The 25556-nt window shown below is 39.0% G+C and overlaps 1 protein-coding gene and 1 long non-coding RNA gene across 3 annotated transcripts; both read right to left on the bottom strand.

Moving 5' to 3' along the window:
• Window positions 1-10599: 10599 nt before the first annotated feature.
• Window positions 10600-12070, bottom strand: LOC118808867. The gene is made up of 3 exons (XR_005007314.1): window positions 12023-12070; window positions 10736-10786; window positions 10600-10640 (listed from the first exon to the last, which is right to left on the bottom strand). It is a non-coding gene; the product is annotated as an uncharacterized LOC118808867 (long non-coding RNA).
• Window positions 12071-17156: 5086 nt separating this feature from the next.
• Window positions 17157-24684, bottom strand: znf281b (zinc finger protein 281b). 2 transcript variants are annotated; one of them, XM_036572993.1, is made up of 7 exons: window positions 24566-24684; window positions 21854-22279; window positions 21485-21601; window positions 20811-20934; window positions 20603-20686; window positions 20290-20408; window positions 17157-19915 (listed from the first exon to the last, which is right to left on the bottom strand). In XM_036572993.1, the coding sequence occupies exons 2-7, from the start codon at window positions 22226-22228 to the stop codon at window positions 18173-18175; spliced, it is 2562 nt and encodes an 853-aa protein (XP_036428886.1). In that variant the 5' UTR covers window positions 22229-22279; window positions 24566-24684; the 3' UTR covers window positions 17157-18172. The 2 variants fall into 2 exon arrangements, with proteins under 2 accessions (XP_036428886.1, XP_036428888.1); XM_036572995.1 differs by having other exon boundaries at window positions 21485-21598.
• Between the last annotated feature and the right edge of the window lie 872 nt (window positions 24685-25556).

Below are 25556 nucleotides of genomic sequence, written 5' to 3'. Positions count from 1 at the left end.
AATAATTACTTATACCACTTGGCACTTGAAGACCATAATGTTTAACATAAATGCAGTTTGACTAAACATAAGGTAAACCACATTTTGGTAACAATGACAGGGGAGTTACATGAGCAAAACATATGTGTGAGTGTGTGTGTGCACCATCTTACATACAAAATTATATTCTGATTATAATAATGACCAGTGACACTCTGCTGTTATACGGGCAAACATAAACCTCTTTTCCACTACAGGGCCGAACAGTTAGCATTAGCTTGCTAATTAACAAGATAACGGATATTCTATAATATTCTATTATGCCGAACTAAATCTCCACTGACAATTCTGATGGAGCAAAGTCGAGCGATTGGTGTTGAAGGAACAGAAAGCTGAAAAAAATCATCTTAAACCTGCTTCACGGTGCTTGTAGCCTACTAGCTAAGTTAGCCAGCTAGCTGCTAACACTAACGTTTGCTTAGCTAACTAACGCTAGCTAGCTGCGCTAACGGGTCCATGTTGGAACAACACATTGCAAACTGGGTTCATCGAACAGAGCATTAAGTGTTAAATAGACAAACGTTGAAATTAAACCAGTTAACTGATGTCTGTAACCTACTAGCTGCTAACGCTATGTTTGCTAAGCTAACGTTTGCTAATAGCGTTAGCAGGCTCCATATCCTAAACCCCAGGCTCGGTGGAGCTAGCTAGCCAGCTAACTAAGGCTGAAATTACACAGGTTTGTGGACAGCTAGTACCCAAATATCACATCCAACATCACAGGCGAAGCGACCACAGCCTCCTCAGTGGGAAAAGATTATTACAGGTCATGTCAAGGACACACAACTAGCTAATGCTAGCTAGGTCTGTTTACTTCGAATATGTGCTGAACTGAGCCCCTCACAAACTTGTGCTATGCTAGTCGTCCCTTAACTGTTTTCATCAAAGATATATCCAACGCTGCGCTGTGCGCGTCTACAACCATCTAAACAATATTTTACCATGTACTTGTACGATGACACAGCAGCTAAACGCACTCATCTGCAGTGAACTTTAGAAAATGGCGCCGTTACTTAGCTAGGTTAGCTAGGCTAGGTCAACAATAACGTCAGCTAACGGTTGTGTTCATGAGCAAACTTAGTGAGGACCTAAAGTGACTTCAACATAGACAGATACTTATGAAGCACACACATTAAAACACTGCGATCAGCTTTAGTAAGTTTAGTGATTATTTGACTGAGTAATGTTATGTGTTCTTTGAATATGCGTCGGTTTAAACTAAATTGGCTAGCTAGCTAAGTTAGCTAAGCTAGCGAATTTTAAGCCATGCTAAGTCCTCCCTTAACCTCATGTTTTTGCCAATATTTTTCTGTGTAAATGTCATTAACATGTTATATGTCCATAATGACAAACAATAGACAATATACAGTCTCCTAACTTGTGAATGTAAGATGACAGAATTTTCTCAGGTCAGTCAAACCTTCCCAGAGACGAGGTGTAGAAAATGGCTGCCGTCAGCTCGGGAAAAGTTGTGCATGTGCATGCGCAGTGTCTACCCCTTGACACAACATCATTATTTCTAATTCATTTTAAGCGTGTTTCATATGTTTAGTTCACTGGTTTTCAACTTTGCTTATTATTATTTAGTTGAAGCAAAAACACATTTAAATTGAGAAAAACATGCACAATTTTATTATGTAAAATTTACTAAGGGCCAAGTTCATTTTTTTCAGTGCAGGTTCGGTCCGAGTGCACGTTACACTCGGCGTCTGGAGAGTCAGCAAAAGGAGCTCGGGCCAATTCCCATACGTGTTCATCCGGCCCAAACATGCACTATAGGTTCGTGCCGATAATGGATAAATCTCAAATGGCTTCCTGGTGCCTGCATAGTGCACTATGTAGGTCTTGAAATAACGGCTCCTGAAACCAAACAGTGCATAAGATGTCTTACAAAGTGCCAGTTGGGATTCAGGCAGGTGTGCACAGTTCCCTACTGGACATATAGTGCACTATTTAGTTCAAGAAATCAAAATGTCTTAACTCATATAGTGCTCTATATAGGGAGAAAGGAGCCATTTGAGATTAAGCCTGGCAATCGCGATAATATTAGTAATATAAGTAATAAAATTTGGTAAAATTACCAAATTAGGATTTCTGTTTGGAAAAGGTTATTAATCACTGCTTATACAAAAATATCACTGATGATGCGTCATTGGCGCGAAAACGCAGATAAGACCCCACCTTCATTGGAATCCCCCCTTTCAAGAGAGGCTGCTTCATCATTTTCAGTAAGTTTAATTATGGTCATGTCATAAGTTAAAATGACTTTAGACTACTGTAAACACTTTCTAATAGGGATCTAATGTTAGCAAAAATTAATTAAAAGCTTTGTATTAAAAGGTTAACTTGGTAAGTCCTTTGAATAGCATATAACTTAGCTGCGTTAGCTAACGCTAGTTGGCATTATCCACACACATTGCAGCACGATTTCTGTAAATACTTAGTTTTAAAAGTTTCTAATTTATTTATAAGGGTTATCACATCAAAATTCGCTAGCTAACATTACCATAATGGCACAAAAATGTAGAAATCCATTTTTCCAGGCATTTTACAGTGAAGTTAATGTTAGAGGGGTACTTAGCCTCTTAAGCTAGCTAAAATCAACATGAAGTTATACCTTACGATGCAATACAGTTCATTAGCTAGCTACTTCAGCCTTCCTTCTATTAAATATTTGGAGAGCTCCACCAATCAGAGAGATCGCTGTTACCATGGCGATTTGCACAGTGTGGTTTAGCGCCAGAAAAGCAGGAAGTACAGCGGCGTCTGTCAGCGATCAGCAGCAGCGCGGTTTCACTGTCGGATATGATGAGTTTTTTAGGAATACAGAGGAGAAGAGAGCTCAGACTGAAAGTGGAGCGTAGTTTGTGTGAGGGGGGCAGGTGGTCGGTTCTGTCAGAGTTAGAAAGACAGCGCGTACAGGGGCTGTGGAGGGACAAACATTATGAACTCCACACAGATACTCCACACATTAACGCAGCATCAAACTTTCTCCACCCTTCAGGCTCCCTTTCAGTGATTATATTTGTCCTTTGGTGACAAATCAATGAGCAAAATAAGAAGAAAGGCCAGATTAGGATTAATATAATTCTTGTGGAAGTAAATAAAACGGTACCATGACTTGAAAAAAACTCTCGCTGTAGAGAAAGATGGTGGGGGGGGGGGTTGCTGTGTCAGTAAAATATCTTCAAGACGGGACGTGTGCAACATAGCGCGAAAGTCCTGTTTCGCAACGACTGAGAATTGCCGTGCAGACTGCAGGTCACCTAGCAACGGTGCGTTATTCGCATTTATAAGCAGCGCAGTTGGTTTCCTGATACGTTAAGTCTGCAACGAGAGACTGTAACACACTAAAAAGTGGCGAAGATTAAGTCGCTTCTCTTCCGAATTTTCTCGTTCCACCTTAAATGGTGCCGTATTTACATTCGGCGCCTCAGTCAGAATTTAAGGTGGAACGGGTAAATTCGAACAAGAAGCTGGAGAATGAGAAGCGACTTCAGGCTCGTAAAACAGTCGAACGTTGTGAGACATTTAGGTTAACTGATCTACTTCTGAGGAAAAGTTTTCTGGCGGAGATGGGAGGAAAGCGGCTGTAGGCGAAGCTTAAAGCAGAGCAAAGTAAATCTGCGCTCTCGTTTATATTGTTTAGCCTATAACTAGGACATTAACACATACTGAGACATATTGGACATTAAATGTTGTGGCTCCCAAGGTGGTTTGATTTTTGTTGAAAGGACAAAATGGCTCTTCTTATCATTTGTGTTGTGACTCTTGACCTAACCTGGCTTTAATGCAGAGGGAACCGGTCGGATTTCTCACTCATCCAGTAGTGTTTTTGTTGTTTGCCGTCACAGACTGTCCGGGCGCTGCACTTACCCACTTCCAAGTTCCGCCTTTTGCGTTCCGTTAACATTACGTTATAAATTAAATATTTAGAAAATCGATTTGTGACATTTGTAAATCGATTCAGAATCGTTCACGTCCACGTTTTTTCCCGCACCCCATATATATATATATATATATATATATATATATATATATATATATATATACCGACTGACACTTCATTAAGTACACCTCCTTAAATCTACACTCACTGTCAATTTTTCAGCTCCACTTACCATATAGACGCATATATGCAATTCAAATTCAATTCAGCTAGTACTGACATTTCATTTACACAAAAATTTTGATGCTTTATGAGTAGCTTTATTTACATTAAAATGTATTTCTAGAGTTGCATAGTTATGCTTCATATGATTGGTGTCAAAATGATAATTAAAATGTAATTTACGTTATATGCATTTTCACTGTCTAATAACGCTTTTGAGTTTGCATTATTAAAGAGAAGTCCAAGCTAGAAAGAGGGCAAAATTCAGATTTACAAAAGAAACTAATGCCTCTCCTCTTTCCAATGAGATATTCTTGCCTACTGCGCTCATTCTGTGGCAAAATGATTTTGAAAATGCGTTTGCCCTGACTGTATTTTCTTTTTTATGGACTTTCACCTGTCAGGCATCCCATCAGGTCAGGGCCAGCAGCACACTCAGCAAAATGGCTTTATCTGAAGAATGGGGCCCAAGAGTAGCTATTCTTACATTAGCAAATAGGGTAAAGCAGAGCAATATATACCCTGGTGTTGCTTACTATATCTTTATACATGACCTGATGAGAGTGTTTAATTGAAAGCGTGGCCAGGTTTTCCGGTTTATCACTCTGGGAGCCAGTGATAAACTTAAGGCTAATGTTAGCTTTTTTTTAAGTTTCCATTTCACATGAAATGGCGCTGCAGTAACATTTGGATGCATTTAGGCACCAGAATGTAACTGTTGCATCGTTCAAGGTGGAACAGTTGATGCTATCCGATTGCTTCACTCTATCGCCTAGGCCTAATGCACAATATCTAGGGGTACACTGTTTATTGGAAAACTAGGGCTTGGAAATGTTGTAATAAAGCAGCTTTCTCTAAAAGAAAAATTTATATATTTATATATTTTTGTATATTAAATATTTGCCCTACCTCAACAGATCTTAAACATTCACATCATTGGTCAAGTTTGGACATTCATCATCATTATCTAAGCCGCTTGTCCTCCTGGGTTGTGTTAAATGCATTTTGCAGGCAGTGTGCATAGCTGCCTTCAAGTCCATTTTTTATCAAAGCTAAAATTTTGACTTGTCAAATAATAACATCTGAGTAGCCCAGGTTCTCCAGAAATAACACGTATCTCATGTAAATGCAATTTATAACTGTAAATTATAAATCATACAGCATACTGCAATTGACAGCACCTGTAAAGTCTGATGTGTTTGTATTTTTTTTTTGGGGCTTAAAGGCAAGTGCTTGGTTTAAATGGAAATGGAAATATAGCGTGATCGTTCTCTTAACTAGTTATCATCACTAGATTTGCTGAGTTTTGCCTCTACCTAGTTAGCGTGTGCGCGCGTACGTCAATACTACAGAAACCAATGTGGATATGTGAGAAAATGCAACTACAGTCTGACCATACAAATCAGATGTGGTCACTTGTAAACTTGAAAACAGAACACTCAGTCTAAAAGGACAGACTGATAAATCAATGTGATGATCAGTTATTAATCTCAGTGTTACTGAGCTGTGCTAAAGTCTGAGTAGACTGATAAATCTATATGATGAGCCAGTTATTAATCTCAGTGTTACTGAGCTCTGCTAAAGCCCGAGTTATTATGTGATGCAATGTGGCAACCTGAATCAGGACATCAATGGAAAAAATTCCTCAGTGCCTAGTAACTTTATGCATTTACTGCCTCTTGAACTATGTTCTGCTTTTAACTATGTCTCCAATGAGTGAACACTCTTTTATCAGGAAATGACTGTTAAAGGAGTGCATGTTCTGTCTTACAGCTTTTTTGCTCATCAGCTCTGTTTGAGCTTCTGGTTGACTTATGCTTGACACGTCTTTATCATTGTCTTATTGCAGGTAATAACTTAGACATAAAGCACAGGCAACAGACTCACAAAGTGCTCACTCACAAAGACGTGACAAACGACAGCAGCAGTTTAAACTTTAAGCAGAGATGAGTCTGGTTCAGTTTTATCTCAGGAAATCTTCAGGGCCAGTGATGACATGCATTTTTCAATTAGTCACAGCTAAATTAAGAAATTAATAAATTAGACAAAAGAGTAAATCAATTTCTTCTAAAATCAAACATATTAATAGGGGGTTTACTGCAGTAACAGCCTCTACTCTTCTAGAAGATTTTACACTAGATGTTGGAACATTGCTGTGAGGATTTGATGGCATTCGGCCGTGAGAGCATCAGTGAAGTCAGATACTGATGTTGTTTGATTAGTGCTGGATCACAAACGTCACTCCAGCTCGTCCCAAAGGTGTTGGATGGAGCTCCATCACTCCAGAGAACACAATTTCACTGCTTCACAGCCCAGTCCTGCGGGGATTTAAACCCCTCTGCAGGTTTTCTATTGAACAAGTCTTACGAAAAACAGCAAGATTAGAAAAAAAAAGATGAAAGTGTGCTGTAACACATTTAGACGAATGTTTGTTTATTTGTTAGGTAGACAGCTAAAGCTAATTTTAGTGTGAATGCTTGCAGAAAAAGTATTTTTTGCTCATGTTTTCAGTAAAAAATGTAAGCTTTGATTGACTCTACACATGATTCTGTATAACTGTAGTTCAGCTGCTCAGCTGCTTTAGTCTTGTATTTTAATAGTTGCATGAAAAGTAACCAAAAAAGGACAATTTAAACCTAAATTGCAACTATTTAAATTAACTGTCACCTAAGATTTCATGATTGTGACAGGGCTAGCTGAATTCACTAATTAGAAGAGGTGTTTTGATACCTTTGGATAAATGGTGTATATGTCTTTTTGATTGTCTATGTGAAAATAAGTTACATCCTCTACAGAGAACACACTTCTTCACATTTTAATACAAATTACTGTTTAAAAAAATCAACACTACATTCGAAACAACAAAACAAAATTTGACTGGGGTATTTTTACCCCAAACTTTTATATACAACTGTATAGTGAAGACTTTTTAAATAAAATGCACTATTTAATACGTGAAATTCTAATGTCTGTGAAATTGGCAGCAACTTGTCACAGTTTTGAGAACTTTGAGCCATTTTTCTGCAGTGTAAAAAGGTCACTACTGGGAGCGGCTCAGTGACAAAGACGGACATTGTAACTGTCGCAAACTGTTCTGTTGCTAGTGATGCTATTTTGCACCCAACCCATACTCTTTATAGGCAGAGAAATGAGCATTTATGACCAATAAACTTTGGATTTCTACATTTACAAATTCACATACGAAACATGGAGGGGCTCAATAGCAGACACTTATCTGGTGCCTCACGGCTTTTCACTTGTGCCATGAGTTTAGCAAGGAAATAAATTGCTGTAAAACATTCAAGTGTTTTGTAAGACATTTAACAATGCTGGTCTATCTATATTATGAGGTTTTTGACATTTCTGGCAAGTAGTTACGGTTAGCAATATCATGAAGGTTGCACTGATCACTGTAATATCAACATAATAGCCAAAGAAGTAAGAATATAAACATAGATATGAAGAGAATCTCATCTCATCCATGACATTCAACTGTCCAAGTTTGGAAGGTTTACAAGATGCTATCAAAATTTCCATTCATTCTGAAGAGAAATTGTAGTGCTCCAATTCCTTTTTATTAAATGATAGTAATTTTGTATATGTGTGAAAAGTTACACTGTTAGTGTAAACCAGATCAGAGGTGATGTCCTAAGAAAAGAAGTGTGTATACTACAAATCAGGCCCATTTTACACTTAGTCACCACAAAATATCTCCACAAGGCACTCTTTCTGTTACACTGTAATAGTAAGCAAATGTAAAACATACTTACTATGCAGATACAACTGACAGTTTTAGGTACTGAAACAGTTTTTCAGCAATTATTTTTTCAGTTTATTGTGCAATGATGAAGAATGCTACACAAACTTGTTTTCATTCTGGCAGGTGTTGGATGTACACCGAGACAGGAGTAACACTGGATTGTGCTGGCCTGAGACAGGCTGGAGTGACACTGGCTTTTGCTGGTTACACACAATGACTGCTTATTTGCTAAATTCACAATATTGAAAAAAAAACTAAACATAAAATGTGGTCTGTGCCTAAGTTATGGCACATTTTGCTTTATTTTTTCCAATATTCAGAAAATAAACAAAAAAATAGTCTAAAATTTGCAGAAAAGTGCCATATTTAAGCCATATCGCTGCTGTCGGAAGAAAACCTCTTATCTCCATTTTTGTTGTTCTTCAGTTTTTAACATAATTTGAAAATGCCCCTCTACCCCTTTCATGAAGAATGGACCAAAAGAAACGGCCCAAAATCTGGTTCCATTGACTTACATTAAAAGTAAAGTAGGTTTTTTCCTTCTGCTGTAAAGTTACTATTTTGGAGATACAAGGTTTTCTTCTGACAACAGCGATATTTATGTTCCCTGTAAAGCACGTTAACTTATTTTCATTTATAAAATCAACAAAACATATAATTTGACCAGATGTGTTCAAACGTTTTGCATACAACTGTAAATGACAAGATCAGGGGTCTCATTTATCAAAGCGTAGAACAAGTTTTAATCAAGAAAAAACAAGAAATGGTCAAAGGCATTGCTGACCTCAAGAAGAAGCTATGGCAGATCTATTTAATTTGAAAAAACTCAGCTCCACTCTAAAGCAAATGATGTAAATGTTATTCTTATTGGCAGTGCTGTGTAGCTCATCACGTAGCACATCTCCACCACACTGTATCACTCATGTCATAAAGGCTAGCACTGTGTAAAGCCTATTTAACTTATAAAGGTTATCATTGTGAACAGCCCCAATATCTCAAGGTTAACACTGTGAAAGCCCAAGGGGAACTTCACCAATTTTTCAAACTTTCTACATAATTAAATGATAAAGATGTAAACAAAGTTATTCAGAGTGACTTAATGTGAAATTCTGTGTTCTAGAGAAACTTGCAGAGTCAGAATTGTACACAGTGGTCATGATAGGAACCAGACATCCGAAGCCTCTAAAAGCTCCCTCACAGAAAGTTATTACACAAAATGGGTATGGATACACTGCCTGATACCTGAAACATTGTTTTACGATAGTATGTGATACCGTTTTTGGCCTAAATCATCTTGTTAATCAGTTTACTTTAATCCATTCATGGCGGAGGGGTATACGCAGGGCAATGTAAGGCAAAATAATCCCCAAAGAAAATTTTTTCCCTGATTTTCAACTATTTTACTACCTTCAACATTACATACAAAAACTTAGAAGACGTGTAGATTCACTGGTGGTTTTCTTTCCTATCTTTTTGTCTTAAGTTCTAACAGGATTTTTTTTACAAATTTGTATTACAGAGGAAAATCTTATCTTAATTTAGGAATCTTTTCTTACAGCATCTTATCTCAAGTTAGGAAATCTTAACCTACTCGATCGAAGTTGAGAATCAAGTGTCATGTCTGTTACCTAGCAACCGACCATATGCGCACGGCTGAAACAATCCAAGTAAACAAGTTAGTTGGCCAGACAGCAAGCTACTGAAAAAAGGTCAAACAAAACTATCTATGAAGTATCGGAGTGTCGCCGCTCCCCAGTAAATTAATGGTCTCTGACTCGTCTCGGCCTCGATATCATGTGGTATCTCACTTGTCTCTGTCTTGGGGTAAGGTGGACTCGAAAATTGTTCTTGAGACCAGCTGAGTATGATGCCTCTCTCTGAGGCCTCTATAATTATTGAACATCAACAGAACTTTGGAATAGAGTAAAACAGGCTTTTTTACATTTTTAAATGAAATCTGTTGGTTGAGGAACTAAATGATCTTTTCCATGATGGCTTAACTGGGCATCATTTTTTTGTTGATTTTTATTGGTTCCAAAATTCAGAATGTTATTATTACTACAGAGTCCAAAAATCCAAACGGAGACCACATTGAAAATCCTGGTAAACCTGGAAATAAGCACAGAATTTGTTTGTTTGATGAAATTGTAAACACAGAAAAATCATGACAAGTAAAATGAAAAAGAAATTCTGCTCTATTGTAGGTCACTGTCCAAATGTAACCAAATTTATGAAAGCGACCATGTTGAGACCTTAAAAAAGGTCAGTTTTTTTTGTCTTATTTCTTTCACTAAAGCACGTGTTCACGTCTTGCCACAAAGATGGAGTCCATTTTAGCTCAAGAGCATGCTGTTATTAAGGCAAAAGGGGGACAAATCAAACACTACGAAATTCTAAAATTCATGTAAATATTTCAGTGATTCACTTAAATTGTTATGATAACAAGACTTGTTGGCTGTAGGCTTTCTAGCTACATAAACTCAACTAGGCAGAAATGCTTTAAATTACTTCGGATTTAACAGAAGAAATAACAGCACAAAACCTGGGCTACTTAAAACTCATCTATTTACCAAGTTAAAACATTGCAAAATAGCAGAAATAAACCAACCAATACTGATGGTAGAGCAAGGGGAGGAGGAGTGTTTAAATGTGCAGCAGCAAAAGTGGGTGGGGTTAAAGGTTACTTCTCACCTTAGTTTATCACACTAGCTTCGCAGCTTCAGTTCTAAACTAAAAAAGCAAAACATGTCTTAGCTAATTAACTACATCCAGTTTAAGTTTTCATTTGAAATCAGTCTATTTTACCTGAAATCTGATTCACATACCTTCCCTCAGTGGAGTTTCGACTAAAAATGACAGCATCCTGGCCAGTCATCCTGGTCAGTAGAAACAGATGAAAATCAACCAATCAAAATTCTTCAGTAAACCTCAAATGAACTCGGATAACCAAATCGTATTCTCGCACCTTGCAGACATGTTTTCACCTATTCTGTGAAGTAAGTGTTGGGTTTGTTTGGTGTTTTGGCCTGAACTGTGTTAGCACTGTGCATTTCTATAAGACGACTTTGGATTTACCATAAAGAACATATGCTTGGTCCATCTCATTAATACACATTACACACGCTCATCAAGCATGCATTTTGCACCACACTATTCTGTTACACCCTGATCTTAGAATATGGAAATATGGCAAATCTGGAAAAAAAGAATAAAATTTAATTTAATATAATAAAAATTAAACAAAAACTCATCATGAGAAGTCAGTATATACAAACAGTCCAGTAAAAAGTAGGTATATGGCGTATGCAGGCGTATATGCCCGACTACACACAGAATGTTTTTGAGCTAATGTTAGCATTGGGCCAAATTTTAAACTTGCCTTGTTTCATTAAACTCAACAAGCTTTACAAACTTAACAATATGTAGTCATTCTAAACAAACTCTAAATAAACAATTTCTCATTGTTTAACAGGATTTTTGCCATTGTTTTGTAAAACCTGTCCAACTTAGTAATGAAAGAATGCATTTGCAGATGCACCACAGACAGATCAATTCAGTTTAAAAGAGAAATTTTGATTTCTCAAAACGTCTGTGTAATTCAGTCTTTGAGATGTAAGCAAACACTTTGAGTGAACGTGAAAAGGTGCATTATAGAGAAACAGACAAAGTGATGACAGCTGATGTCTACAACACAGCCTTTTTATTTGCTATCCAATGACTAGTGAACCTACATGCGTCTTCTTAGTTTTTATACGTAATGTTGATGATAGTAAAATTATCTGGGTGCTATTTTGCCATACAACACCCTGGATGTACCTACAAGCCATTAAAGAATGTTTTGGAGCAACATCTCTGACATCTGGTCAGCATATTTAAGCTATATTTAATCTAATTACAGCTTTCTGTGATGTAGTAAACACTACATCTGTCTGGTTCCTATCTCCACCACTCTGAACAATTTCCCTTTAAATTTACCAAACAATGCAATGCATATTTTTAAACAAATGGATTTTGTGAAATATGCCTTCTGAATTGGCTGGAAAGAAAACACACAAATCTTCATTTCAAAATCTAATCCCGACATCCTGGTCAACACCTGTGAAATGACTAACCTGGACTGTCCAGTGGGTCAAAAGGAGCAGTCATGGTGAGTAATTGCATTACTCTAATAATCTTTAAACACAGTTCAGGCTGAGCACACCTTAGCAAAAATATCCAAAACTGTGACGTTCCAAGGATATCTAATGCCACCTGCTGGAGATTAGAGGCAGGTTTCTTATTATCATGATGGCTGTAAAAAAGACAACACTGCAGTGATTTTCAGCGATAATTTGGACTACACACGACCAAAAAGTTGCCTCATTTGCTGTTTTCTGAGTTATTTTTTTAATGACTTATCCATGACAATAGTGTAAAAAAAGAACACTTAATTATAAAGTGTCTTGCAAGAGTGTGCAACGTTTTTGAATCTAACCCCACCATTTTCTGGAATGCCGGTGACACACATATTTTTCCTATCAGTATATTTTGTGGACTCATGCTCTAACATTATTTTTTCAAAGCTACAATAAGTTATTTATCCACAGATATTATAAAGGAAATGGGAATCTGAATTATGCCTGTTGTTTAAGAATTCAGATGCAACACATCGTTTTCACAGTGCCACACTTTGTCTTCTGGGGTATTTTTGACACTCTTCTGGAGTGTTTTCATCCCTATTCATCAAATTCTGCAGCAGGTTGTTCAGGTTGGTTGGATAATACATGTTGCTAGTGTTGCTTTGGCCTTGTGCTTAAAATAATTGTTTTGTTAAAGGGACAACTTCCTCCTAAGTTTCAGTTTCTTACCAGTCTGAACTTTCTCAGTCATTCTTCCTTTAATGTTAACAAGATGCCTGATCTTTGCTGAGGAAAACTATTCCCACAGCACAACCTCTGAATCTGTCCAATTTTGTATGTCATGCTCATACAGGGAAATCTGGGTTTAAGCATTTTTTTCTCTATAGAAAAAGGACTGGCAAATCTTTAAATGGCTCATTTTGTCCTGTGTACTTTTTCCTTGAATGTCACTGAATCCTTACAGGGTTTCAGGAGTTACAGGGTTATTTAAGAGTCATAATCCATATTTTGCTACATTGATGCTATAAGCAAGATAACAGTTGTGCACACTGAAATTGAAGTTACATGAAAATAAGTCCACTATTAAACTTCAACACTACTATTCAACACTAACAGCTACTCAAACTGTACTTCTGCCAAAGCAGCTTAACTACCATACTTATCAAAGCTTGCAACCAAAGCTTGTGTGGGGAATATGGTGTGGATTCACATTTTGGCAAATTAATAACTTCTTAAGAGTATCTTGTGATGTTTGTAGGAAAAACATACATGGGACAAAATGTTTTGGCAAAGTCTTGTGTATCACAGGGAATAATCAAGGTAATTTTTTCAAGAACATCAGTTAATTTTTTCCCCACAAAGAAAAGCAGATTAATTCCAGATTTCCTAAAACGGGCTTGTCTTCATAGGCAAAACGACGCGATGACTTTAGAGGTCAGGTACTTTTATGGTTTACAGGTAGACACCAATTATATCCTTGTTGGGAATTTTTTCACTCAGAGCTTTCGGAGTACAGGAACTTAAAAACTTATGTTACTAGCAGATTTCAGTTTTCTATTTTCTATATTCTTTTCTATATTCTTGCAAATAACTTGTAAAGTTTGTGTTGGAGCACATGTAGCGTTATTCATGCCATTTGGAATGGAATTTCAATTTAAAATGTTATTATTTTAAATCTACATGATACAATCTAAAATACAGATTCTGAGCTGAAATTGAATTTTAAGGTTTTGTTAGAGAGCAACAGAAAATTTGAAACTGGTGAAACTGGATTTTTCGGCTGATGAACGTCTAAAATTCATTTTCTAAAAGCATTCAGTTTCTTCTATTACTTGTCATATTTTTAATTTTACTTTCAAAGTAACACCCAGGTGTCTTTCAAGCAAAAGCAGTTGAACACTGAATCTCCTCTCTGCTCCCCCCTGCTACCTTGTACCTGCACTTACTGGCTATTTCCTCAGAAACACCTACTATACATACACTTGCAATTACTGACTGTAGCCCATCTGTTGCTGCCATTTGTTAACCCCCCGTTTCTCTACCCCATCAATCAGTACAAATGGACCACCACAGGATCACTGCTGACCTGATATTATTCAGCTGATGTTGTAATAGTGATACAGTAGTGCATAAGTGCATAAGGCCTGCTGCTAGGTGCATGTGCAAAATACATTCATGCTATGTTAACATATGTCTCTGAAGAGATTTGGTGTTTGATTGCTTTTGACTGCAGGACACTTGCATGAGGATTAACAAAAAAAAAACTGAATACCTTTTAGAAACTGAATTTCAGACATTCAAATGTACATCAAGCATAACATTCATACAAACCTTAAAATTCGATTCCAGTTCAGAATTCAGTTTCAGATGATAGGATAGTTTCAAAATAACATTCAAATTTCTAATGGCATAAATCTACTGCCATACATAAGGCTTCCGTATAAAGTAATGACTAGGAAAAAATTGTCATCATTTACAATATAGAAAGTGTTGGTAACTTTCAAGGTGGTTGAATACTTTTCCCCAAGGCACTGTGGCATCAAAGAACACCTTTAGCAATCTCCTTTAATCCGTAGATTACTTCTAAACGAAATTTACAAATACAAAGTTCCACATAAATACATTATAACTGGCACTACAAACACTAAATAAAATATATAATAATAAGAAATGAACATCCACTAACCTACAGTTGAATGCAAAAGTTTGGGCATCCCAGTCAAATTCCAGATTTTATGATTTTTGAAGTGAAAACAAATAACAACCTTTGCAGCAAAGTATTTAGTGGTAGTTTTTCCTACCAATGTTAATGCACAGTTACTTTATATTTGACTAACTATATATAGTTATCATGACATTTGAAGTTCCTCGACTGACATTTGCTTCCAGAATTTGCTGATATTTAGTGGAATCTCTCTACCCATTCAATGTTATTTGTGCCACACATGCCCAAGGTGTACAAGTCCACCCCCAGGCTTAACATTTGGCAAGGTGTTCTTGTCATCAAATACTCCAAACATACTTTGAGCAGTGATTGTGACCCAAGAGTTCCATATTTCCTTCATCAGTCAACGGCACATTTCCTAAATGCCTCTGGCTTATTTAGATGTTTTTTCATACTTCAGACTTAGATTTCCTTCTGATGTCAAACACATTCATGCAAGCCATGCTGCACAGTAGAACAGTGCACCACCACTCGTGACAACTAAAACTTCCTGCAGGTCCTTTGCTGCCGTAAGGGGGTTTGCTTTGACTTTCTTGCCAGAATAAAAGTTCTGAGAGCTTACTTGGTTTTCCAGCTCTTGCCTTGACTTCAGCAGTTCCCCTTAACTGACATTTCTTACTGACATTTCAGGCAGTGGAAACTGTGAACCTGAAGTGCTTTGTTTTCACAGCCTTCCCCTACTTTGTAGGCATGAGTTAGCTTCAATTTCAGATCCTTGGTGAGCTGCTTAGTGACACCCATGGTAGTGGGGTGTTAGTGCAAAGTTTAGTGCAGAGGAGTCTGGGAATTTATTATGCTCTGGAACTGCTTTCAGCTTTCAAAATAACATCCAGAGGACTCTTCTTGACCTGCCTAACCAAATCCTCAGATGTCAATTAAAGCCTAACAATTAAGTTGTAAGACTTAAGACAGGGTACAAGACTGAAAGGATGTCTACGCTCAATTACAATTTTTAATTTGTTCTATTAGTCACTGTACATTAACAATGCAGGAAAACTGTTTAAATTACTGCAGGTCATGTTCACCTTTCACAAATCAGCAAAATATGTAATTCAACTGGGATGCCCAAACTTTTGCAAGTAAGGCCAACACATCGAGGATTAGCAGAGTGCTCACACATCTGCCTGCAAAACAAACATTTAATCTGACAGGTTTTCATAACAAAAGGTTTTATTGGCTTATCTAATCATATATAAAGTCATCTGACATGTACAGCCCTGTAGAGTCACAAAGACTGAAGATGAGGACGCATCTGCTACAAAAAATTTGGTGCAATTGTGATCAGAAAAAAGCCATACATAAAAAAAGAAAAACTTCATATCATGCATTTCAGACAACAAAATCAAAATAGAAAAAAAACACACATTTTTAGTGTTTTGTACATTATTGTAAACAAAGTCTTTCTAAAGATCATATCAAAACACCTTATGGCAAGTAACAAAAACAAGGGGGGAAAATACAGGAAACAAATTCATGAAATCCTAAGGGGAGGGAGAAATCTAGAATGAAACACTGCTTGGCATGGATGCTGAACAAGAGGGGGAAACCAAAACAAACAAAAATTTAAACAGACCAACATGAAATTTAATTGTAAACACAGGTGGCAATATATGATTATACAATATGGTTGACATACTACATTTCCACTACGTAGGCTACATGAAACATGTCCCTGGTTTTCTCATTTGTACAGTGATATGAGGTATATTTAGGTCAATTCTATTCTTTTTGCCACTTTTTTTTTTCCATTTTACGCTTTTTTTTTCCTTTAAAAGCATGGGGCGTTTGGAGTGCAGTGTTTAGGCTTTGACCCCCCAACACTGGTGTGTGACACTAGTCCCACGAAAGGTCAGGGAGAAGGAACCGAGGCCACGGCTGGGTCCGATTCGAGCTGGATGGGAGCAGTGGAAGTGGAATAGAGGAAGACACAGCGGCCCACTGCTCCGTTCAAGGGCACCTCAAGAATTGCATTTATGGAGAAAGACACCATTTAACCTCGTCTCGGACATGAAAGTCTCTCCTTGCTCGGCATTGTTCCTGAATTCGCACTCAAAAAATAAACATGTTCAAGATTTGCATCTTTTCAAAAGGTCTCCAAGCAGGAACTTGAAAGGGAAGTCTAGTTTTGTCCATCAGGCATCAGATTCGTAATTTTGCTGAGAGGTAGAACTCCAATTGCAGCTATTCACTCAAATCAAACATATTTAATACTTAAATACACTTTCAATACGAAGAGGCCCTGAGTTTACACCCAAGGTTCCACAGCACAAAAAAATTGGTATGGCATCTGTTTCAATAGCATTACTAACCCAAATTAACCATGCTAATAACCCTCCCCACCCACCTATCCGTAAAAAATTCAAATGCCCCAACAACAAACACCATTCTCCACTTAATAAAATCACAGCTTTTTCACCAAAAAAGCATGTCTGTATTTGTAATCCAACAGTTTGTCTTCAATGGTTAAAAGTGCTAATTTTATTCCTTGAGAAATAAAATAAAAAAAATGGATGACTGGATGAAGTTCAACAAAGGGGGTATGAATCAGTGTTCAACACACCCTGAGGCCATATCTCAGTAGCTGCAAAGATGCTACTTATAAATATTTACATGCATGCACGTAGGTTTCCATGAGAATTCATATGTGAATGCGTATGTGTGTCCATGTATGTTTGCAAACGTATCTGCGTCTTACATCCGGCCCTTAGTGACTGAAGTATGCGAGTGTTTTCACATTGACATCAAAAGTACCATAATCTCTGCATATGTACAAGTAGTGGAAAGAGTCACCAGTGTGATCAGATGAACAGGTAGACTTAAAATGGGGTAGTCTTTCTCTCCTCAAGGAATTTCAGAAACAAAGATTCACTGTAGTATTAATGTATGCTTGTAAAAAAAATAATAATAAAAAAAAAAAGACAGTGCGCTACTTGCACCTAATTATTTTTAAAAATCCTTTTTCCTGAGTAATACTTTCAATTATTGTAACAGACAATAGGCCGACATTTTTGCCACTGAATACTGGGCCACACCCTGACAATTGTTATTACTATAAATCATCAATTATTTTACAATTCTATCTTGATTGCTAAAACACAGGGCTCATGAAAAGTCAAGCCAGTCATTACCTACCATCTATTTTTGTTGAAAATTACATTGAAACCTACTCACAGAAATCCTCTACGCTAATAAAAACGAATGACTAAAATACATATTTAAAAAGAGAATATCAAAAAATTGCATTTGAAGTCTTGAAGACCTTCCCTGGTAGAGTCTTGTATTAACATTTAACTGGCAGTGTAATAATTAATATTTTATCTGGTTTAAAAAAAAAAATAAAATAAAATAATAGGGAATTAATGGGACACTGGGGAGAGTTCTCGTCCCAAACTACGGGCTTGAGCTGGCTACCAAAACCTTTACCTGTAGCTTTGGCTTGTGGGGGTTTTGGTTCCTGAGCTAGCCGGCTCGCTAACGTCAGCTAACAGACTAGTATACCCTGAGAATTCCGACACGGGAGTCCGTGATATTCGGTGGTCGACCTCTCCTACCCCAACCTGGGTGTCAGCACTGTAGCCCAGCGGGGTCCTGCGACCAGACTTGAACTGGGAGCCGAAGGCCTGGGCGAAGTTCTCGATCTGGTATGTGGAGCGCATTTCCACTTCCTTGGAGGGCTCCAGGGCTGCCAGGTTAGGAGCCGACGCCAGGGGGTAGACGGAACCGGTGGAAGAGTTGCTGCCAGTGCCATTTGTGCCACTGCTGCCATTGGACGTGGCACTACTATTCTTTACCTGCTCTTTTTGCCTGCTACCATTGGTGAGTTCCTGGGTGGCGAGTGGGTAGGGAGGCGTGTGTGGTTTGTCCAGCTGCTCAGTGAGCTCTTGAGACGGGGTGAGCTGCTGGTGGGCAGGGGGCTCCAGGCTGCCCAGATGAAAGCCCTGCTGGGAGGAGGGTGAGGCGTGGGAGGGTGAGGGGGAGCCCACCAGCATGCTGAAGTGGGACTTTGGTAGAGCCGAGGAGGAGGAAGGAGCGAGAGGAGAGGTGACGGTCTGCCCAAAAGTACACTCCAGTGGGGAAGAAGTGTAGACGTGTTTGTCGGGGAAGAGGTTGCTGGCTGGGCTGCTGCTGGACGACAGCAGAGTGGGGAAGGGACCGGTGGGACCAAGAGCAAAGCTGCCACCGTGGCTGGTTCTCTCCAGCGTCTGCAGCAGGAACTTGGAGTACTCGTTCATGACCCCGCTCTTGTCCCCGGAACCGTTTGAGGCATTTTCGTCCGCTCCCAGCTCGGGGGTGGTGGAGGCAGGGTGCAGCTCCACATGATGCTGGTCTGAAAGGTCAAAGGTCACATCGTGGTGGGAACCGTCAGATTTGTGGGAGTAGTGGTCCAGCAAGCTCTGCAGTACCTCATCTGGGATGCCAGACTTGTCATGCTTGCTATCAACACTGACTAGAGGGGAGGTGTCCAACAAGGCCAATGTGGGCTCTCCTAAACCACCCTGGATGACAGTCTGCTGAGGCGCTAGGTGGGCAGATCCATAGTCATGACCACCACCACCGCTGTTGGCAGCATGCAAGTACCTTCTCTTCTTCAGGAATTGCATGGCATCATCATAGTTGCTGCTGGTCCCGCCCTGCTTTGACCCTGAGGAACTCTGAAGAAGTCCCAGACTGTCCATACTTTCTGCACCAGGCAGGTCCATGGACTTGGGAGCCAGCAGCTTCTGCTCATGGAGACCTGCGCTGGAGCTAGCTTCATCCATGGACAACAGACTCTTGTCTCCACCCTTGCGTCCACCTTTTTTAAAGACAAGCTTGGGAGTGCGAACGTGCTGGTTCTGCATGCTGGTATTGGCCAGGTCCCCGACACCTGAAGAGGACGTGCCAGAGCCAGTTGGGATGTCAACAGCATAGTCCTGGAGGCCAAGCATCTGTCCAACCCCAGCTCCTGCCGCCTTTTTCCTACGCCGTTCTCCCCCCTCCCCGCTGCCCTTGGATTTACCCCTCTTACGTGGTGGTGCACTGGCATTTCCCTGAGTGTGTAAGTAGCTGCCGTGGCCCAGGTCCTCCTCTCCAAGGTCCAGCATCCCCGGGTCCAGACCCTTCTTTATGGCTTCTCCACAGGTTCTCTTGTGCTTCAATAAACGATCCGTACGAGAGAAATACTGCAGGTAGGGGAGAGAAGCAGAATCAGTTTGAGAAATGACACGATAAAGATCAGTACATAATGTTTCCTGCATAAAGGCTGGAAATAATTATGTAAAAATTAGGACTGGCCAGAATAATTTTTATACTTGTGTATTTGTTTTGTACGTTAGTATTCATTTATCTATTTACTATTCTGATGTTTTTCCACAAAAATTGTAGCCTAAACTGCATTACATTTCATCAACAAAAGACCTTTAAATAGGACTGAACAGTTATTATATTTAAAGAACAAAAATAAACTACTAAAAAACTTTAATGCTCAGTATAAAATAAACAATACAAGGCTGGAAAAAAATGTTTTCTGAGGTGGCACAAATTAGGTAATTCTCACCTGTTGGCAGGTATCACATTTATATGGCTTTTCTCCACTGTGTGTCCTCTTGTGACGCTCCATGTGGTACTTCTGAATGAAGCGCATGTTACACTGGTCACAGCTGAATGGCTTTTCCCCTGTTAAAAAGACCAAAGGCATATATAATTTAGTACATCTCTTTGGAGTCAGCAAACATTAATATCCCTTCCAAAATATTAGCCAAATCACTCACAGCACATTTCTTAATTAATCTTAATTTTGTTTCTTCAAAAGACACTTAAGACAAAACAAAAGCACAGATCCTTAATAAATGTGCCAATGTGGGACTCACCACTGTGAATTTTCTCATGTCTCTGCAGCAAATACTTCTGGATGAAGCTCATGTTACACTGGCTGCACCTGAAAGGCCTCTCACCTGTGCAATCAGAAATGCAAACGGTCCACCTTCCACATTAATGAAATACACCATTAAACATCCCAGTAAAAATAGTCTTTGCAAGTAGAACTTGTGCCTAGAGCTGGCAGTGAAAAGCTCTCACCTGTGTGGATAAGTACATGTCTCCGCAGGTGGTATGAGCTACGGAAGGCAGCGTTGCAGTGTTCACATATATGCGGTTTAGAGCTAGGAGAGAGGGGCCCTCCATCTCCATCTAGCATCAGTGACTATGCAAAAGAGGGAACAAAAGGAAAGTGGTCAATTATTGCCATTGCTGTTAAGCTATATTTTTATATTTCCTATTTTGTTAACAACTGTGGAAACTTAGAGGACCTCTAAGTGGGAAAAACTAGGGCTGAATGATTTGGGACAAATATCTAATTGTGATTTTTTCCTTACCAATATAGTGATTGCTATTTAACTTCTGATTTTTTTTTTCTTTCTATGAAATGAGGCCTGCTTTTTTAACCAAGAAGACCAGCATATGCACTTTTTTGGGGGTTTGAACGATGATCATAGTGTGCCAGACTGCCAGTTGAGGTTGTGTTATCCACAGCACAAGAGTGTTTGATTGCTTCTGATTGGTCTAACTCATCAAACCATGTTTCACAGGCTCTGTGATATACGGTTACATTTATCCACTTAAAACTTGAACGGCAGCTATTGCAGTTTGAAAACTGCAGTCTTTCAAACTGCAATTTTAATATAAAAAACAATTTCGTCGTCTTTCAGCCCGAGGACAGAAAGTGAAAAAACGAATGAGAATAACATGAGCACCTTTGTAGAATCCCCCCGCTTTCTTCTGCCTTTGCCCTCTGGTCCATCTCCATTTGTCCTCCTTCCTCTTCTATGCGTAGAGTCTTTTGGGTCTTTTCCTAATCTTCCAGGGTACTGCTGTCAAAGCAAAGTTGGGCAAATTTAAGCTTCACTGGGTATGAAAAGACTAAATGAACTGGAACACGAAGAACATTGACAAGGGTTCACAAATTCCTCAACACCTGTACCAGGACACTAGACAGAGCAATGGACAAATTTCCCATGCTCTACACTGCATTCAGATAAACTTTAGAAGACACACACACACAGAGTCATCACATGCTTGCAAAAGTACAATGGCAATCCCATCGACTGCCCTTCAAAGCTTACATTGCTAAGGCTGATGTCATGTAGAAGCATGCTCTGGTGGTTGCCAGTTGAAATGTCCAGCATATCTGTACTCTTTCCCCCTGCTCCTACTCCTAGGCCTGTTCCATACAGTGGGAGGCGGTAGTCCAGTTCATTCACTTTCTCCTGCTTTATACCCATGCTGTGGAGAAAGCCACCGCCATGCTCTGGCGAATCCCTCTCCTTCTTCAGGATCATCTCCTGTGGCAGATCTGTCACCATTGGCTGAGAAGTGAGCCGTGTAAAGCTGGTAACTGGAGGTAAATGGCTGAACATGATCATGCTGGTGGGGAAGTTGGGATCCATGCCGCCGTTACGCAGAAACTCATTGCCTAGCTTGTCCTGGATAATACTCATGGTTGGTTTCTCAAGAGGGCAACGTTCATTCAGCACTGAAGATGGTATACACTGTCAAAACATAAATAATCAAGTTAGGTGCTTCTGCATTTATAAAAACAATTGTACCCAATACAATGAATATCATTACTTCTGTACAACATATTTACTTCCAATTTGATACTATTACTGGTTGGCTAACTTCCAAACAAGCCTGAGAAAATCACATAAATCTTAATTAAATTGTGACTGTTTCTACTTTAACTTGATGAGATATCAACATTTTAACTGCTGGTTCAGATTAATTAGGTTTTACAGAACAGTACTACTATGTTTTCTGATCCTAGAGAAGTCACGGCATGTCTTGGGAACTTGAAAACAGCATTAGGTCTTTACACCAGTAGAAGGGGGATTAAAAAAATCTAATTGTACAATTTCAGTGGTATGAGGCATATCTACTTCACTTTTTACTGAGACATTTGCCAGTGGAAAAAGGTGGCACTTGGATAATCAGATTATAAAAGATCACTAAAATCAAGGCCACAGATGATGGTGTGTGATGGGGTATGAAAAGACTAAATGAACTGGGACATGAACATTGACAAGGCCATAGATGATGGTGTTTAACATTTCTCACTACAGGTCAGTGAAGGTTAAAGCCTACTTAAGATAGTCATCATCATGCTATCCTTATTAGAAATGTCACCAAATAAGGGTTAAAGCCATATTCATATTCAAACTCATACAAAAGGCCTTGAATAGAAAGTACCTTCGCAGTAAAGATGTCCCAGTGTTCTTTTCACGCTGTCTTTGGAAATACGATGGAACTGGTTAGCAGCTGGCATTTAATCTCAAAATGTAATTTAACTTCATGATCTTTTTCTTTTTCAAATCAAATAAAATGGCCTGTTTATCGTCGTCTGTCGATTAACTGATTTCTCCGACACTGCATCTATTGTGGTGTAGATAACGTTAGCTAAGAAAACCGAGCAGCTAATCTGTTTCGCTCTGTTGAACAGCTAGCTCTCCATGTTAGCATTCCCATCTGATTGAGCTTAGCAAGCTTAATGTTCTTTCCATAAATAATAAAGTGCGCATAGCGTAGTCGATGCCGAACTAGTTAACCGAGCAAAAATGAAAATTCGCCTGCATCTGCGCTCTTAATGGGGTCAGAGGACAACTACAATTAGAGAGATCTGGCAAAAATGCGTGATAAAGCCTTTCAAAACAGCAAGCTAACGTTACTTGGTTAGTGAACAAATAAATCACCATCTGAATAACTAGCCAGCCAGCTTTAGCTGGCTTTGTGTTAGCTGCAGTTAGCGGTTTACCATAACAACAGCCAACGACCCAAATGTTACCCGAGATTAGCTCCGCTCAAATGTAATAATTTAAGGTAGCTAGATTGACCAAAAAAAAAGAAAAAAGCAAGCAAGTTGAGTGTTTCCCCGGGCCTTGCTAACGTTAGCTAATGCTCCAGAGGAGCTCAATCAAACATGGAGGCATCCATCTCACCAGCGTTAGCCAAACAACATTGTCCTGACGTTCAGACAGCATTAGCATGCATCACATTAAAAAGCCTGCTCGGCTAACTGGCTGTGTATGTGAACTGATACTAACTACCGACAAAGCTAACCAAGTAGCATGCTAGCTAGTTTGAATCTCAACGATGAGGCTGCGGCTGCGTCCCAAGCCGCATACTACAACACTAAATAGCGTGTAAAAATAGTGCACCACAGTTGATAGCGCATTCATTAGAGTAACATGTAAAGTATAGATGTGCGGGGTTGGGGACACAGCCGTAGACTAGCGTTAGCTAGCATGCTAGCAACAACTAGCTAATTATAGCCTGTTATGCCAAATGGCTGAATAATAACAGCTACAATCCCAATTTACAGCTTGCTTGCTGGAGGATTTGGTAGCTGGCTTTGTAACAAACGTTAGCTAGCTAGTCACCTAACTGAATTATTAAACAGTGTGTGAGTAACATTGAGTTAACTTAGCCAAATGAAAACCAGTTCTGAGCTCAGTCCAGATTTTAAAATATGACCGAAGCTAAAAGAAAAACCATTTGGCTGCAGGCCACTTTCAGAACGGTACGAACTGTATTATTTATTTGAAAAAGGACTGAACCAGTCAACAAATTTCCAGTAGGATATTTTTCGGGGTTGACTGAGCTAACTAATCAGTCAGCATCATTCAGCCCCGTGCGTGTGTGTGTTAAATGGAAACAATGCTGCCCGCAGCATCTCTCGCTCCAGCAGCGCCGAGCGGCTCTGAGCTCCATTATTACGCGTTTTTAAATATTTCCACGGTTCGATCGCGGCCAGACTAATAAACCAATGCAGTAGCGCGTACCTGTGCATGTCCACGGCCGATTCTGTCCGTCTCAGTGAAGCCCAACACTCGCTCCTTTCAGCGCTTTACTGCCAAAACATTGTTCTCTCGCAGCTGTTGTTGCCCTCTTCCATCTTGTCTCGACGCGGGGAATTATGGGTCCACCGGACGGGTCGTGAGAAGAGTCACAGACGAGCCGTGGTCAGGACAGGACAGCGGGGCGTCAGGGACACTCTGTGTCCCAGTATTGATTTGTTTCGGCCTACAAAAGAGTTGATTTTTAATTATTCCTTGCATTTGTTTTTTTTCTTTCTTTCCTTTCGAGTCATATAATGTATATAATAGCCGACTATACGCTGACTGTGCAGCTCATTGTTAGTTGGCCTGGAGGCCACACACACACAGATGGACCCATTTGATCCCACAGACGTCATTTATTATTGTTTTCTACAAGCTAAATTAGATATTTAGTGTTTTTTTATATTGTGACTGTGTATTATTATGCAAAGATAATGTTCTAATTAAGTCACAAAAAATGTAATCTAAATGGTTGGTGTGAAAGCACTGTAACTTTTTAAACAACAAATAAGTATATTAATATTGCATCGATGGTTTCAGCATCAATAAACCAGACGACACTTAAAGGGTAATTTTCAAAATTTCTGTTTAATTAAATCATTTAGGCGTAAATAAAGTCATTCAGAGTGGTCTGATGTGAAATGCTCCATTCTACAAAAACATGCCTTGTATTAATTGTTCACAGTGGTGGTTATAGGAACCAGACGTCTGAAGCGTTTCCTGCTGCTAAAATCTACATCGCAGAAAGCTACTACATGAAATGTCTATGAATACACTCCTTGATCACTGATACATTGATTTACGATAGTTTTTTTTACAGTCATGGTGGAGAGATGCATGCAGGGAGTTGTAAGGTAAAATAGTTCCCAAAAGACTTTTTTTTTTTGATTTTCTATTATCAAGATTACATTAACTTTAAAAAAAGATGGTTCTT

Source organism: Colossoma macropomum, unplaced genomic scaffold (assembly GCF_904425465.1).
Source record: "Colossoma macropomum unplaced genomic scaffold, Colossoma_macropomum, whole genome shotgun sequence".
NCBI classification, from domain to species: Eukaryota; Metazoa; Chordata; class Actinopteri; order Characiformes; family Serrasalmidae; genus Colossoma; species Colossoma macropomum.
The sequence above is the reverse complement of the archived record's forward strand: the minus strand, read 5'-3'. Positions and strand labels throughout refer to the sequence as shown.